This window comes from Pipistrellus hanaki (genome assembly GCF_964339955.1).
Source record: "Pipistrellus hanaki genome assembly, chromosome: 7".
NCBI classification, from domain to species: domain Eukaryota; kingdom Metazoa; phylum Chordata; class Mammalia; order Chiroptera; family Vespertilionidae; genus Pipistrellus; species Pipistrellus hanaki.
In genome coordinates, this window is record NC_140509.1 from 63,224,138 (window position 1) to 63,235,758 (window position 11,621).

The 11,621-nt window shown below is 36.0% G+C and overlaps 1 protein-coding gene across 3 annotated transcripts in view; it reads right to left on the reverse strand.

The window, feature by feature from the left end:
• The window catches only part of ADGRG6 (adhesion G protein-coupled receptor G6), a 137,728-nt gene that overhangs the window by 5,454 nt on the left and 120,653 nt on the right, over positions 1-11,621 (reverse strand). For 2 of the 3 annotated variants that reach the window (XM_084889320.1, XM_084889321.1), the window contains exons 22-23: positions 3,030-3,131; positions 2,269-2,421 (exon numbers count right to left, since the gene is read on the reverse strand). In XM_084889320.1, the coding sequence (XP_084745446.1) occupies positions 2,269-2,421; positions 3,030-3,131 (255 nt within the window). Of the gene's footprint in view, positions 1-253; positions 300-2,268; positions 2,422-3,029; positions 3,132-11,621 lie in introns of all 3 variants that reach the window. The other variant, XM_084889322.1, reaches the window with a different exon arrangement.

Consider the following 11,621-nt stretch of genomic DNA (forward strand, 5'->3'; position numbering starts at 1 on the left):
GAGCATGGTACATTTCCTAGAAGGCGTGCAGACAACCCCATGCAGACAAGAACCAGCACAGCAAACAACCATTTGAAATCTCAGAAATTCCAGCTCAGGGCAGGAATGTCATTGTGCTAGCTGAGAAATATTGTAAAGAACAAGCAATCCTGCTGGTGCAGCAAGAGTCTTAGTTTAATTCATGCAAATATTCTCTTATTACTTTGCAAAAAAAAAAAAAAATCATGCGTTCAAAAAAATAATAAAGGTTTACCTGAATGATCCACTTTTGTTGAAGGAATGCTCTTAGAAGACATTATCTACACCATAAACATATGAATTTCTAGATCAATTCCAAGAAATAAAGCAACTAGATATCCATGATGATATGCAATGACTCCTTGCATACTCCGAGTGACCCAAGTACACCAGCCGTCCCACTGAGAACTGGCTAGGTAGCAGAAGGCCATTTGTACGTCAGTTGATGGGAGACCAGAATGTTATATCATAGAAGTATGTCATATAGCTGACTATATCCTGATGCCAGTAGACAAGAACCCATTTAATGCCAAGAGTTTTATTATGGCAAGCAGAAAAATATTAATACATTCTTTAAAAAGCATACACAATGTTTTGAGGCAGTAAAGTTTTTCTTTGCTATCTATCTCCATTTCTGCATTTCCTTTCACCTCTTAGTGAGTTTTCCCATTACATCTTTGGAAGTATGTAATGCTTCCAAAATGCCCCCTGTTCCAAATTATCTACCTTGTTATCTTCTCTCCCATTTTTATAGTGGCAGTTCTTTAGGCTAGCAATTCTCAGCTGTGTTGGGGTAAGATAATCCAATCTAATTCTATTCATTCATAACTGGCTTATCATGTATAAACTATTTGTATTTTTGAGGGGGATGCAAAATAAGTATCTAATTTTGAGGTTGAGAATATTAAGTAAATTACTCATTCATTATAAACAAAAGATAACTTGTACCGGAAAACTAGATAATTAGGTAGAATAATCTATGGTAGACTGTCTCAGATAACCCTTGTTATTAATTTTATTACACAGCAGGGGAGCAGAGACCTCTTATTTTTAGGCAAAGCTATTTGTGTACAGAACTCAAAGCCTGCACCTTATTCTGGAAGGGAGTTTATAGCTTTTCTTAAACATCCTTACTCTAAGCATCTCCTCTACCTATTCCAAGTTCTCAGGTCTTTCTTTAATTTTGGAATTACTGAACTCTCTATACACTCAAACATGTTTCTATGGTGCTATCTTGAATCCCAGGCAGTGGATATTCCAAGGTGAGGCACCGACAGAGGTGCAAGCAGGGACAGGTGGAAGGGTTCAAATATACGTAAAGGTCATTTGAAATTCAAGTGTTTGCAATGTGAACATTTACACATCATACAACACACTCCCTATTTGCAAAAAGCTGAAGATGAATCTTCTCTGTGCCATTCATCTCTGTTTATGTTCAATAGCTAAACAAATACAAAATTAAGGTTATTTGCATTATCCTTTTGGACACATCTTCAATTAGGAAAGTGGGTGCTAAATATTGTTAGCTGTTTGAGGTTAAATTAGTATTTAAAAGTAGCAATTCTGCTATTTTCCTTTGAAATTATTAAAAGATTACACCTTATCCCACTGGTCACTGGCTATCAATATTGCAAATTCATCTTTATTTCCATGTTGTCTCCAGGACTTTACATTTCATGCTTAGTGTTAGAATGTGTGATAATTGTAAATATTATGAGTATACAGGAGATTAACAAAGATACAGTACTTCTCACCATCTTGTATTCCTTCCCAAATATGATGTCCTCTATTCTTTCATAATTGTTTTATATTTAATCAGTGATTCAAACAGTAATTGCCAATCACATTTTCAATGTTTAAATATTTAAATCCTAAAGGTAACATATATCCTGGATAGTGTTTCTTTCTGTTCTCATGCAAGCTTGCCAAGTAACTCTCATACTATGTTGAAATAATCTCAACTCAATTTTATATACAATATTTATTATAAAATAAAACAAGTAACTTGCTAAACAAGATACTATAATGTTTTAAAAGAGAACTAAGTTTACAGTGGATATTATCACAATAATGTTCACAGTCTATGACACTATGGCTATATAGATTCAATTTAGGTTATAATATCTAAAAAAAAAAAAAAGACAAACCATCTACAAAGGTGCTGGATAATGTTTGTCTACATTGCCCATGTTGTCAGTGAAAATGTGATGAGAACTGTATCAGAGAGCACCTTTGCATGGCAGGACTCACCTGTGTGACTATTCCTTTTGAAGTAGGTGGTAGAGCTGCATTTCGATTTGGATGTAAGGTAGGTTGAGTTGGAACCAATGGAGCTTGAGGACAATGATTTTCCTAGGTTATCAGAACTTTTCTTGATGGTATTGGTAGCTGTCTTACTCCAGTCTGAAAGAAATGACATCTCTCCATGAATTTGCTGTAGGGGAATATGACCTGAAGACTCATTACTACACTATTTAAGTAGCACTTAGAGCATTCGATGTAAACAACAATAAACTGAAGAAGTAGGTAAGTTTTTTTACTTTGACCCTGTGTAAAATATTGTTTGAAATCCTACTTTAATAACCTAAGGGTGAGACGTAACCACTGGTGGTAATAAAAGAAAAAGGTAATACTTTTTATTTTACAGTATTGAAAAAAATCTCTTGGCCTAATCATGTAAAATTAGAACCTCAAAAATGTGGACAGGTGACAGTGGCATAGTAGAACTTCTGGACATTTAACATACTAAATTAGACATGAAGCCTTGAGCAGCCCACTTAACCTGTGTGGATTTCATACTTCTCCTTTGCCAAATAGAAGGGTCATGCCCAGAGGCCTCGGATCTCTTGAATTCCTAATATACTAAGACTCCAACCAAGCATCGTCACACACCCCACCTTTACAACTTGCTACCACTGGGACTGGGTTTCTCTGGCAATGGAAGACTCAATAACAAACATTTCCCACTATTGCTCTTAGACGTAAAAACCAGTTATCAGCTTGCCCCTTACCTGAGTTGTCTGCTAACCGAAATCTACCACAGCAGAGATGCCGCCTCCACTGTTTCTGAACGTTCTCCTTCATAGCACAGTGGAAAATAAATATAAATAAGCCTGCGACAAAAGAAAATATTAACATTTAAGCCAATGGACACATTTTAAAGATAAATCTTATGAAGCACATGGATTCATTCTAATTTAAACTTTTTATACATATGAGTCGCTAAGAGGAAAAGATGCTGATGAATCTTACAGTATGTGGTAGATGTTTTAAACTTTTCATAAAGAACACAGAGGCTTCGATAAAACCAGAATTGTTACTTGTATCTGATTTTGTCTTTGCCTGTTCTGCTCAGCATTCCTTATAACCCAAAGTTTAAAGCAATATTCAATTTAAGAGATATATAATAAGTCCCTTACATTTGTTTTAAGATTATGTGAAAATATTTCACAAAATTTAGAAAAGAATGTGAAAAACAGAAAACCTCCTCTCAAAGCTATTTTATGTATGCATATTATTAAAAGTTTGGGCCATAGAAAAATGGTATTTTTGCAGGTCAAAAATGGCCACAAATCAGCAAATTTATGGGGCTTCACCTGCTTTAGTTTCTCAACATTTTAATCTAGAAATATTTCTGTATTGTGAAACAGTCCTCTTATTTATGGTCACTCCTTGTACCTACCAAAAGCTAACTGCATCATTTGTGCTTTGGAAGCCAATACCTTTTAACTTTTTAAGGAATTTCCTTCTGCTTTTTAACCTCTCTTTATTGTTTCACCAATTTCTTCCTCTATACTCGGTTATTCCCATTACTTACAAGCATGTTCTAATAACCCTCTTTTAAAAATAAACAGTAATTTCTCCTTTAACCCCAACTTCAACTTCTCCATTCCCTTTCCCATTACAATTTTTTTTGAAATGGTTAAACTTTTGCTGTTTCTCATTTCTTCTCTTCTTAACCCACATCCACTAGGCCACTACAGCTGCTCTTGGGGAGGTCACACTCTGACTGAATGGCTGCTTTTCAAAGCCTTCCACACCTTCAGCCCCCAATTCCCTCGGGGGTTTGCTGACACAGAAAATCCCTTTAATAACTAAACATGCTTTGTATCCCCAAAGCATGTGAATCACCAAAATAAATAATTTGAATTGGTTAACAGATCCTTTTAAGTTTTTAAGAGGTGGCGGCAGATTCAGAGTAAAGAGGGCAGCAGTGTGGAGCCTGTGGTGGGGTCGGCACAGGTCACAGATGAAGGAGGCTGTGTGGCAGAGAGGAGGGGCCCTCTCCATCTCAGGTGCACTCTGTGTTTGTTGGCTGGGACAGAATTTGCAGGACTTGTTCCTGGAAGTGTTTTTGTCACACAGCTGAAAATACAGGTAAGCATGTGTTCTTAAACACTGTTTAACAGAATCACGTATTAGAGCTGGAAGGAGATTATAAACTCCAGTTGAGGGCATTCTTTCCTAGGCATCAACCCAGGCATTGCTCAGTGTAGGGCCCTGCATTGAGCAAATGATTTCTTTCAGTTGAGGGAAGAAGGTGAACTTTGCTAGAAGTTGCTCCCCTTAACACGCAGTAGTTTTTATAAATGTCTGACTGGTTCTCAGACTTGTTCTTTTGGCCTTGCAGAGGTCCTAAAAAGTGACTTATTTGGGGACTCCTAGCTGACTATATTCATGGAGGAGGAGGTTAAATGTAAGATAAAATGATTTCATGAAACCATCTTTTAGATTGTGCATGGCTGTCTTGAATCATAATGAATTATATAGCAATTAGATGACATTCCTATTTTTAAGCAACCACATTTGCCTGGAAATACATAGGCATCCAAGAACTTTAAGAGACACTGGTACATAAATTAGATTTAAATCTGATACATCACCTTTAAAATTATGTGACAGAAGAAAGGTCACTTAAATTCACCTCCACCTCCCACTCTGAATTGTGATGCGGTGCGATGCAATTCGATAATAGGCGTAAGAAATTAGAATTCTTAGGAATGGATATATTCTTAAATCCCAAGGTAGTATGAAAATTCTTTTGCCATTGGACACATTTCCACTTTAAATCAGAACAGAATTCTCATAATAGGTTGCTTTACCACTTGTGATAACCAGCCCCTTTCACCTGAATTTAGGTTAGTCTGGCAATAAATATAGCCAAATTCTTTCAGGACAAAACATCCTTGTAGAGCTCCACTGTGGGAAATGTAGTAGGTATCCATTGGAAGAGTACACGTACGCAAATTCTAACTCTTTAGACAGGAGGAGTAGAAAATATAACCAGAGAGCCAAAACCCTTGGAGGCCAAAGTGAGAAAACACACTGTTATCCCTCTTCAATTTTGAGGGTATTTCCTTACAGATATGGGTTCAGAAGCAGAACTAAAATCATTAAGAGTTGTATGTTGACATCCAAGGGACTATGTCTGATTTCTCACTCCCATCTCTGCTCCCATTCTGTCAAATATTTTCCCTTTGAGAATCTTCATAGCTACCACATGGCTGTCTTGAATCATAATGAAGACAGCCATGAATCATAATGGCTCTTCAGAGGCTCTTCATAACACCTGGAAAAATGTGCTTGTCTAGCTTTCTTAGCTGTGACTGGGGACCAGGATACTCAGCCTTTGCTCTTCATCGTGTGTCTTACAGCTATCTAACTGATCAGGGAGAAGGAACATTGCTCATATAAGTTTGGAAGCTAAAATGGCTCAAAGATTGAATTCAGAGTTAAGGGGCTTATTTCATCTTGACAGGCTAGCACTAGTTTCATGAAACCTTTATAGCTCACAAAACAGAGTTCATGATGGCCCTTTATTGGTGAATGGTAGCCTGAAAAACCACTAGTCTGATGACTCTAAGACAAAGTTCCTTAGAAATAGTTTCTTAAACTTGGTAACTGCCTGGATTCTTTATTTTACCTATAGGAACCCAGACTTCCTGCTGGAACAAGAAAAAAAAAAAAAAAAAAAAACTTAAACCTACTTTATATACCTTTTTTTAAAAGAATAGTTATTGATTTTTTGAGAGAGGAAGGGAAAAGAGACTTCAATGTGAAAGCACAACCTTGATGGGCTGTCTCCTGCATGCCCCCTACTGGGGATTGAGCCCACAATCCAGTCCTGTGCCTTGATCTGAATTCAACCAGCAACTTCTTGGTGAGGGTGAATGGGATGACACCCAACCAACTGAGCCACACTTGCCAGGTTTAAAGCTACTTTAATTGAACAGATTCCTGACCAGTCCTTACTGCTTAACCCACCCTCACCCCTGCCTTCTCTTCCTTTACCTTTATCTTCCATTAGTAAGTCAGAAGTATCTGCTCACTTAAAAAAAAAAATTAGAGCAATATGTGAATTCAAGATGTCTTAATTATTGGTAAATTTTACAATTTCCTCATTTAAATTCAATTGTGATGGAAGAAGGGTGTTCAAAGTATGTGAGAAGATGGGCCTGCCTATAGATCTTGCCTAGGGAGGAAACATGAGGAACCCACTTCCTCAAAGCCTCCGAGAGAAGCAGACCACAGGTCAAGGCTGGGTCAGCAAATGTGGCAACGGGACACCTGAGAGTGCTCTCAACTTGGAGTTACAAACATTCTGAAAAATCTCAAGTAGTGAATTTGCTTCTTTATACTTCCTCCTTTCATCTACCTTAGGTCACATTCCAGTATCATATTTGGGGAGGAAAAAAGATTGGCATTATATTCACAATAGATTGTATGGACTTGTGTTTCACCTTTGTCTTTATAAGAGCTATTTAACTATTTATTAAGGGGGAAAATAGAATCTTAGCTTCAATATTTTGGCTGGGAATCTGGCTCCCACATTGAACTCACTCCCTTTGGTTGATTCTGGCAAAGACATGTGGCTTTCTGGGGCAGATGTAAGATGAGTGGCCAATGGGATGTTCTCAGATCTTTAGCCTGATTATCAAAAGTTAAAAAAAGCAAAAAACTGTTTCCTTTGGATATGAAAATGAATGCTCCACAGCAAAATTTTGGGACAACACAGATTGTCATTCTTTTACTGCTCTAAAAGGTCACTTTCAAGAAATCCGGTGAACAATAACAAAACAAAACCTAGAATCCTCATCTCCTAATGAGTTCTTGACCAACTAAAGGCCATTGACACTTTCAGCAAGATTGCCATCAGTAAATTCTGACAAATGGCCTAAACTGACTTCTTACTCTGGATAAGAAAGAACCAGAAATATGGTGAAAGGCAAGACTGCAGATAAAGGTAATGTTAGGGATGTGAGATAGAATCAGAACAGGTAATGATGATGAGTGATAAGTGGTTCTGGATATTTGAAGGGAAAATCAGTCAAGAATTCATCAAAGCAGGCATTGGGCAAAAGAGGCCCAATCTCTACCTAACTGACTTTTGACAGAAAAGGTCTAGATGACCTCTGAGCTTCCCAGCAAGCTTGAGTCCAAATCTCCGAACAGCTCATTTGTTCTGTTGTCTCAGAGACATAGCCAGCTGGCTGCTGGGCTGGGGATCATTCAGGTTTAGGAACCTCCTGAATCCTCCTTTCATACTAAGGTGCCCCTTAGAAAATGATTTCTCTGTGGCACAAAATTCCATGCCAGAAGATGAGTAATTTCTTTCCTTGCTGTGTGTAATGTCTCAGCCAACACAATGTCGTTTCGGATGTTTCGGTACAAAGGTGGTCCATTGCCTTGGAGCCAATTCACTGTGTGTGTTGTATGTGTGGTTATGGTGCAGCTTAACTCTCAGGAGGCCTCTAGCCATGGGTTGGAACATTTAATATTCTTAGTTTACCAAAAGTATTAAAATAATAAATATATTTTCCTTAATGAGTTTGCTGAATAAGGGAAAGAGATTAAATTCACATTTATTCACTAAACATATGTTTACTAACAGCTTGTGTTTTTTTCTTTTTAGTGGAGGCAAATATTCACTTCCTAGAAACTTTCCAATAAAAAGTTTTAAAGGTAGTACTTCGTTTTAGTCTCCTGTTTATGCTCTGGACCCTAATAATGTACCTTTTTATTTCTACATATGCTACATTGTAAATATTACACTACTGGATTCAAACTGATCTTGGGAAAGTCACAGACTCTCATGAGCCTGTTTCTCATTCTATAACATGGAGACTATACCCTCTATCTTTCAGACTTACTGCAAGAATTACATCAGATGACAGATGTTATGAGAAAGTGCTTTGTAAACAACAATGCACTGAACAAATATGTCATTTCTGTTGCTCTGGTATCTTAATGTTATCAAATTAATTAACAGCAAACATCTCTGAGCAGGCTGATAATGCCCTTCTGTGTTGGCCATCACAGTTTCCACTAATAGAACCACATGTTGCATTGTATTATGTTGTCACATACATGTACAGAATATGGGCTGATGACACCTGAGGCTATTAATGTTGTTTCTCATGCCTGGAAAAGCAAAGTTGAAGACTGAGCTCTTAGTATGGGGCTAGACTTTAGATCCTGATGAACTTGTTAGAAGAGGTAAACTTCCCTATACATTGAAGAAGCCCAATCTAATTGAAAGTGTCACATACTTTTGTAAGTTAATGGAAATATAAAAGTCTGAAATATGTTCATCTCTTGCATAAGGAGCAGCTATGTGCATGTGCTGCACCTTAGAGCAATAATTCAATCCTACAAATGCACTGACATTGCCAAGGGACAGAGATGCCATCAGGATTCTGGCCAAGAGCTCCTCAGCAACCAGGGAGTTGCCTTTTATTTCTTTAGGATGAATTATGTATTTGTTGAAATGAAGGCTAAGGTTCTTAGGCATGTGAGTTATGGTATAGTTTTATCAAACATCTGTTTCCTTTTGAATAGCAATTTGTATGCCATACAATTTTTCTCAAGTTGTATTTTTCAGAAAAAATTAAAATTTGATAGTTTTATCCTAAAAAAGCAGAAAGGATAGCAAAAGTAGATAGGTATGGAATTCCATCATATTTAGGGAAGATATATTTATCTTTTCATCATAGAGAAAAAAGTAGATGAAACAATTAACATATAACAAGTAAACTAGGCAAAATAAAAAAATACACTGTGAAAAATTAGAAAATAGTAATGAACTTGGTTTTAGCCTTGATTCAATTCATGATTTCATTTGCTTAATCAAGTAGGTAAATTTTTAGTTTAGCCACACAAATTATAATAATTTTTCTGATATCTATTTCACATGATTTTGCCATTTAACATACAGTTATAAGTATACATAAAAATAAAAAATATATAAAATAATAAAAATAGGAAACACTAAAAGCAAAAATAAAACATATAAAAATAAAGCATTTATAAAACTGTTATAAGCTATATAGATTCATGTGAGTACCCAAATAATTACACACGTACATATGTATTTGTATACAAACACATACATGCATTAAATATATATATATAATTTATTTCTAAAAATTTTAGCATTTTTAACCAAATAAAATATATACATTTATTTTTTATAATTTAAATGCTCTAATCAAGTATTTTAAAACATCCACAAAAGTTAGAAGAAATCTGCTAGCAAAAGTCACTCCTGTGATATACACACACCATGACATCACTATAGAATCAGCTCAAACACCTGTCCCTCCTGCAGGTGCCACATCTACAGTACTACAGCCATTCATTATCAATTGATAACTTGGGGCATTCAGGATGAAAACCCTGCTGATTTTCAGATGCTTAACTATGAGCTAAGCCTGAGAAAATTAAAGTATGTTTGGCATAGTTTTAGTTTGCAGAATATTGTATTACTGTCTCAGTCTTTGACCATTGCAGGGTCTCATGATGATAGGCTTCAATGAACTATAAGATTCCATTAATAAAAAGACCTTTTACCCAAATCAATAGAAACATAAGAGTTTATTTACTCTAATGAACAAACCAATGATGAGTGTTTTGTAGGAGCATACTTTCTAAATTTCTCTTTACTCCTTCTCACATCTCTCCAGCTCCCCCATTCCCACCACAATCTAAAATACTGTACCACATTATTTTACCTGGATCATTGCAATAGCTTCCTATCTACTCTCCCTACAGACGTTACTGGGCTACTCTAATCCATTCTTTACATTACATCCAGATTCCTTTACAAGATGCACATCTGACCATGTCATTTCACAGGCCTAAAACTTTTCAAAGACTTCACATTGCTCTCATTAAAAATAAAGCAAAAACAAAAACAAACAAACAAACAAACAAACAAAAAAACAGGGCAGCCTGATCTAGACCTGGACTCCTTTTTGTGCCACACTGCTCTCACTCTCCTGCTCCTTCTCGGTTCTCAGGTTATATGAATATTAATTCCTTGAGCAGATGTTATAGTTACCAACTGCAGCAGATCCTTGAATAATGTCATTTCATAATAATGTTGATGAGATGCCATAGGAACTTAACTCTAGTTTATGCCAATTAGCATATAGTAAAATTGGTTTCCTTATACATCATTTTGCTTACAGTCAACTTATTAACCACATTAAGTGAGAACTTATTATACATTTTTTTTGCACATGAAGTGCCTTCTACCTGAAATATTCTCTTCCCCACTTCTGCTCCCAACTTTCACTTAATTAATTCCTATTGATCCTTCAGAATTCAGCTTAGAATTCATGTCTTCTGTCAACTGCTCTTAACACCACCAGGTATTTTTATATGGTGACATGATTGGTTAATGTCATCTCTCTTACTAGCATATAAGCTCCATGAGGCAAAGGGATCATATAAAGTTTTCCTTGTTGTTATTGTTGCTTTTTTTTTCTGGAATAAAGAATATCAGAAAGAAAAGACATATATATAATGTAGTCCTAATACTACCTGAGCTAATTTTTCATTCACTGAATTATTTCTTTATATTGTCTAAATTCCATGTTTCTTTTAATAAAGCATATACTTTTAACAACAAACCTCTCTTGAAAGATTCAGAAAATGGCTCAAATCAAAACCATTAAGTGCCTTCCCATGGTGTCTTGAATAGTGTTTGTACAAGCTTGGCCAGTAAGCAACTGTTGGTAGGCTTGTGATATGTATTTCTGCCTTTTAATTTTAATTTCATTTTTAGGAAGTATTTTAATTTCATTAGATGTGAAAAATATGTTCTCAATTTATATAATTTAAATTTAGTCTTAAAAGTGATTTATGAAGGATATAATTTGACAATGGTTTATAATATTCTTCCCTCCTGACAGGAGACCTATGCTGGGAAAAATAAAACATCCCATTTCTCATGAATGGAGACAGAGCTGACCTGACAACTATGGCTCTTGGAGGTTATAGAAACTGCCAGGAAATTCTACAAGCAAAAACTAGGTTGGGCTGGCAGATTAATGGCTTTTCATGTACAATCCTGAAACATAAAACCATCTAATCTCTAATGGTAATGGACATTTTTGTCAATATTTATCTAGGCACATTTATGTTGTATATTACAGAACAGATTAAATATGGGAAAATCACTTCACAGAGCTAGATCCCAATGAAGATGTATGCATAGGCTACCCCTTCAGTTTCCACCTTTTGGAGGTGCACTTGAGGCTTATTATCCTATTTCCTGAAGATAATGAGCCCACATATTTCCTCCGTTATGGGAGAGTGAC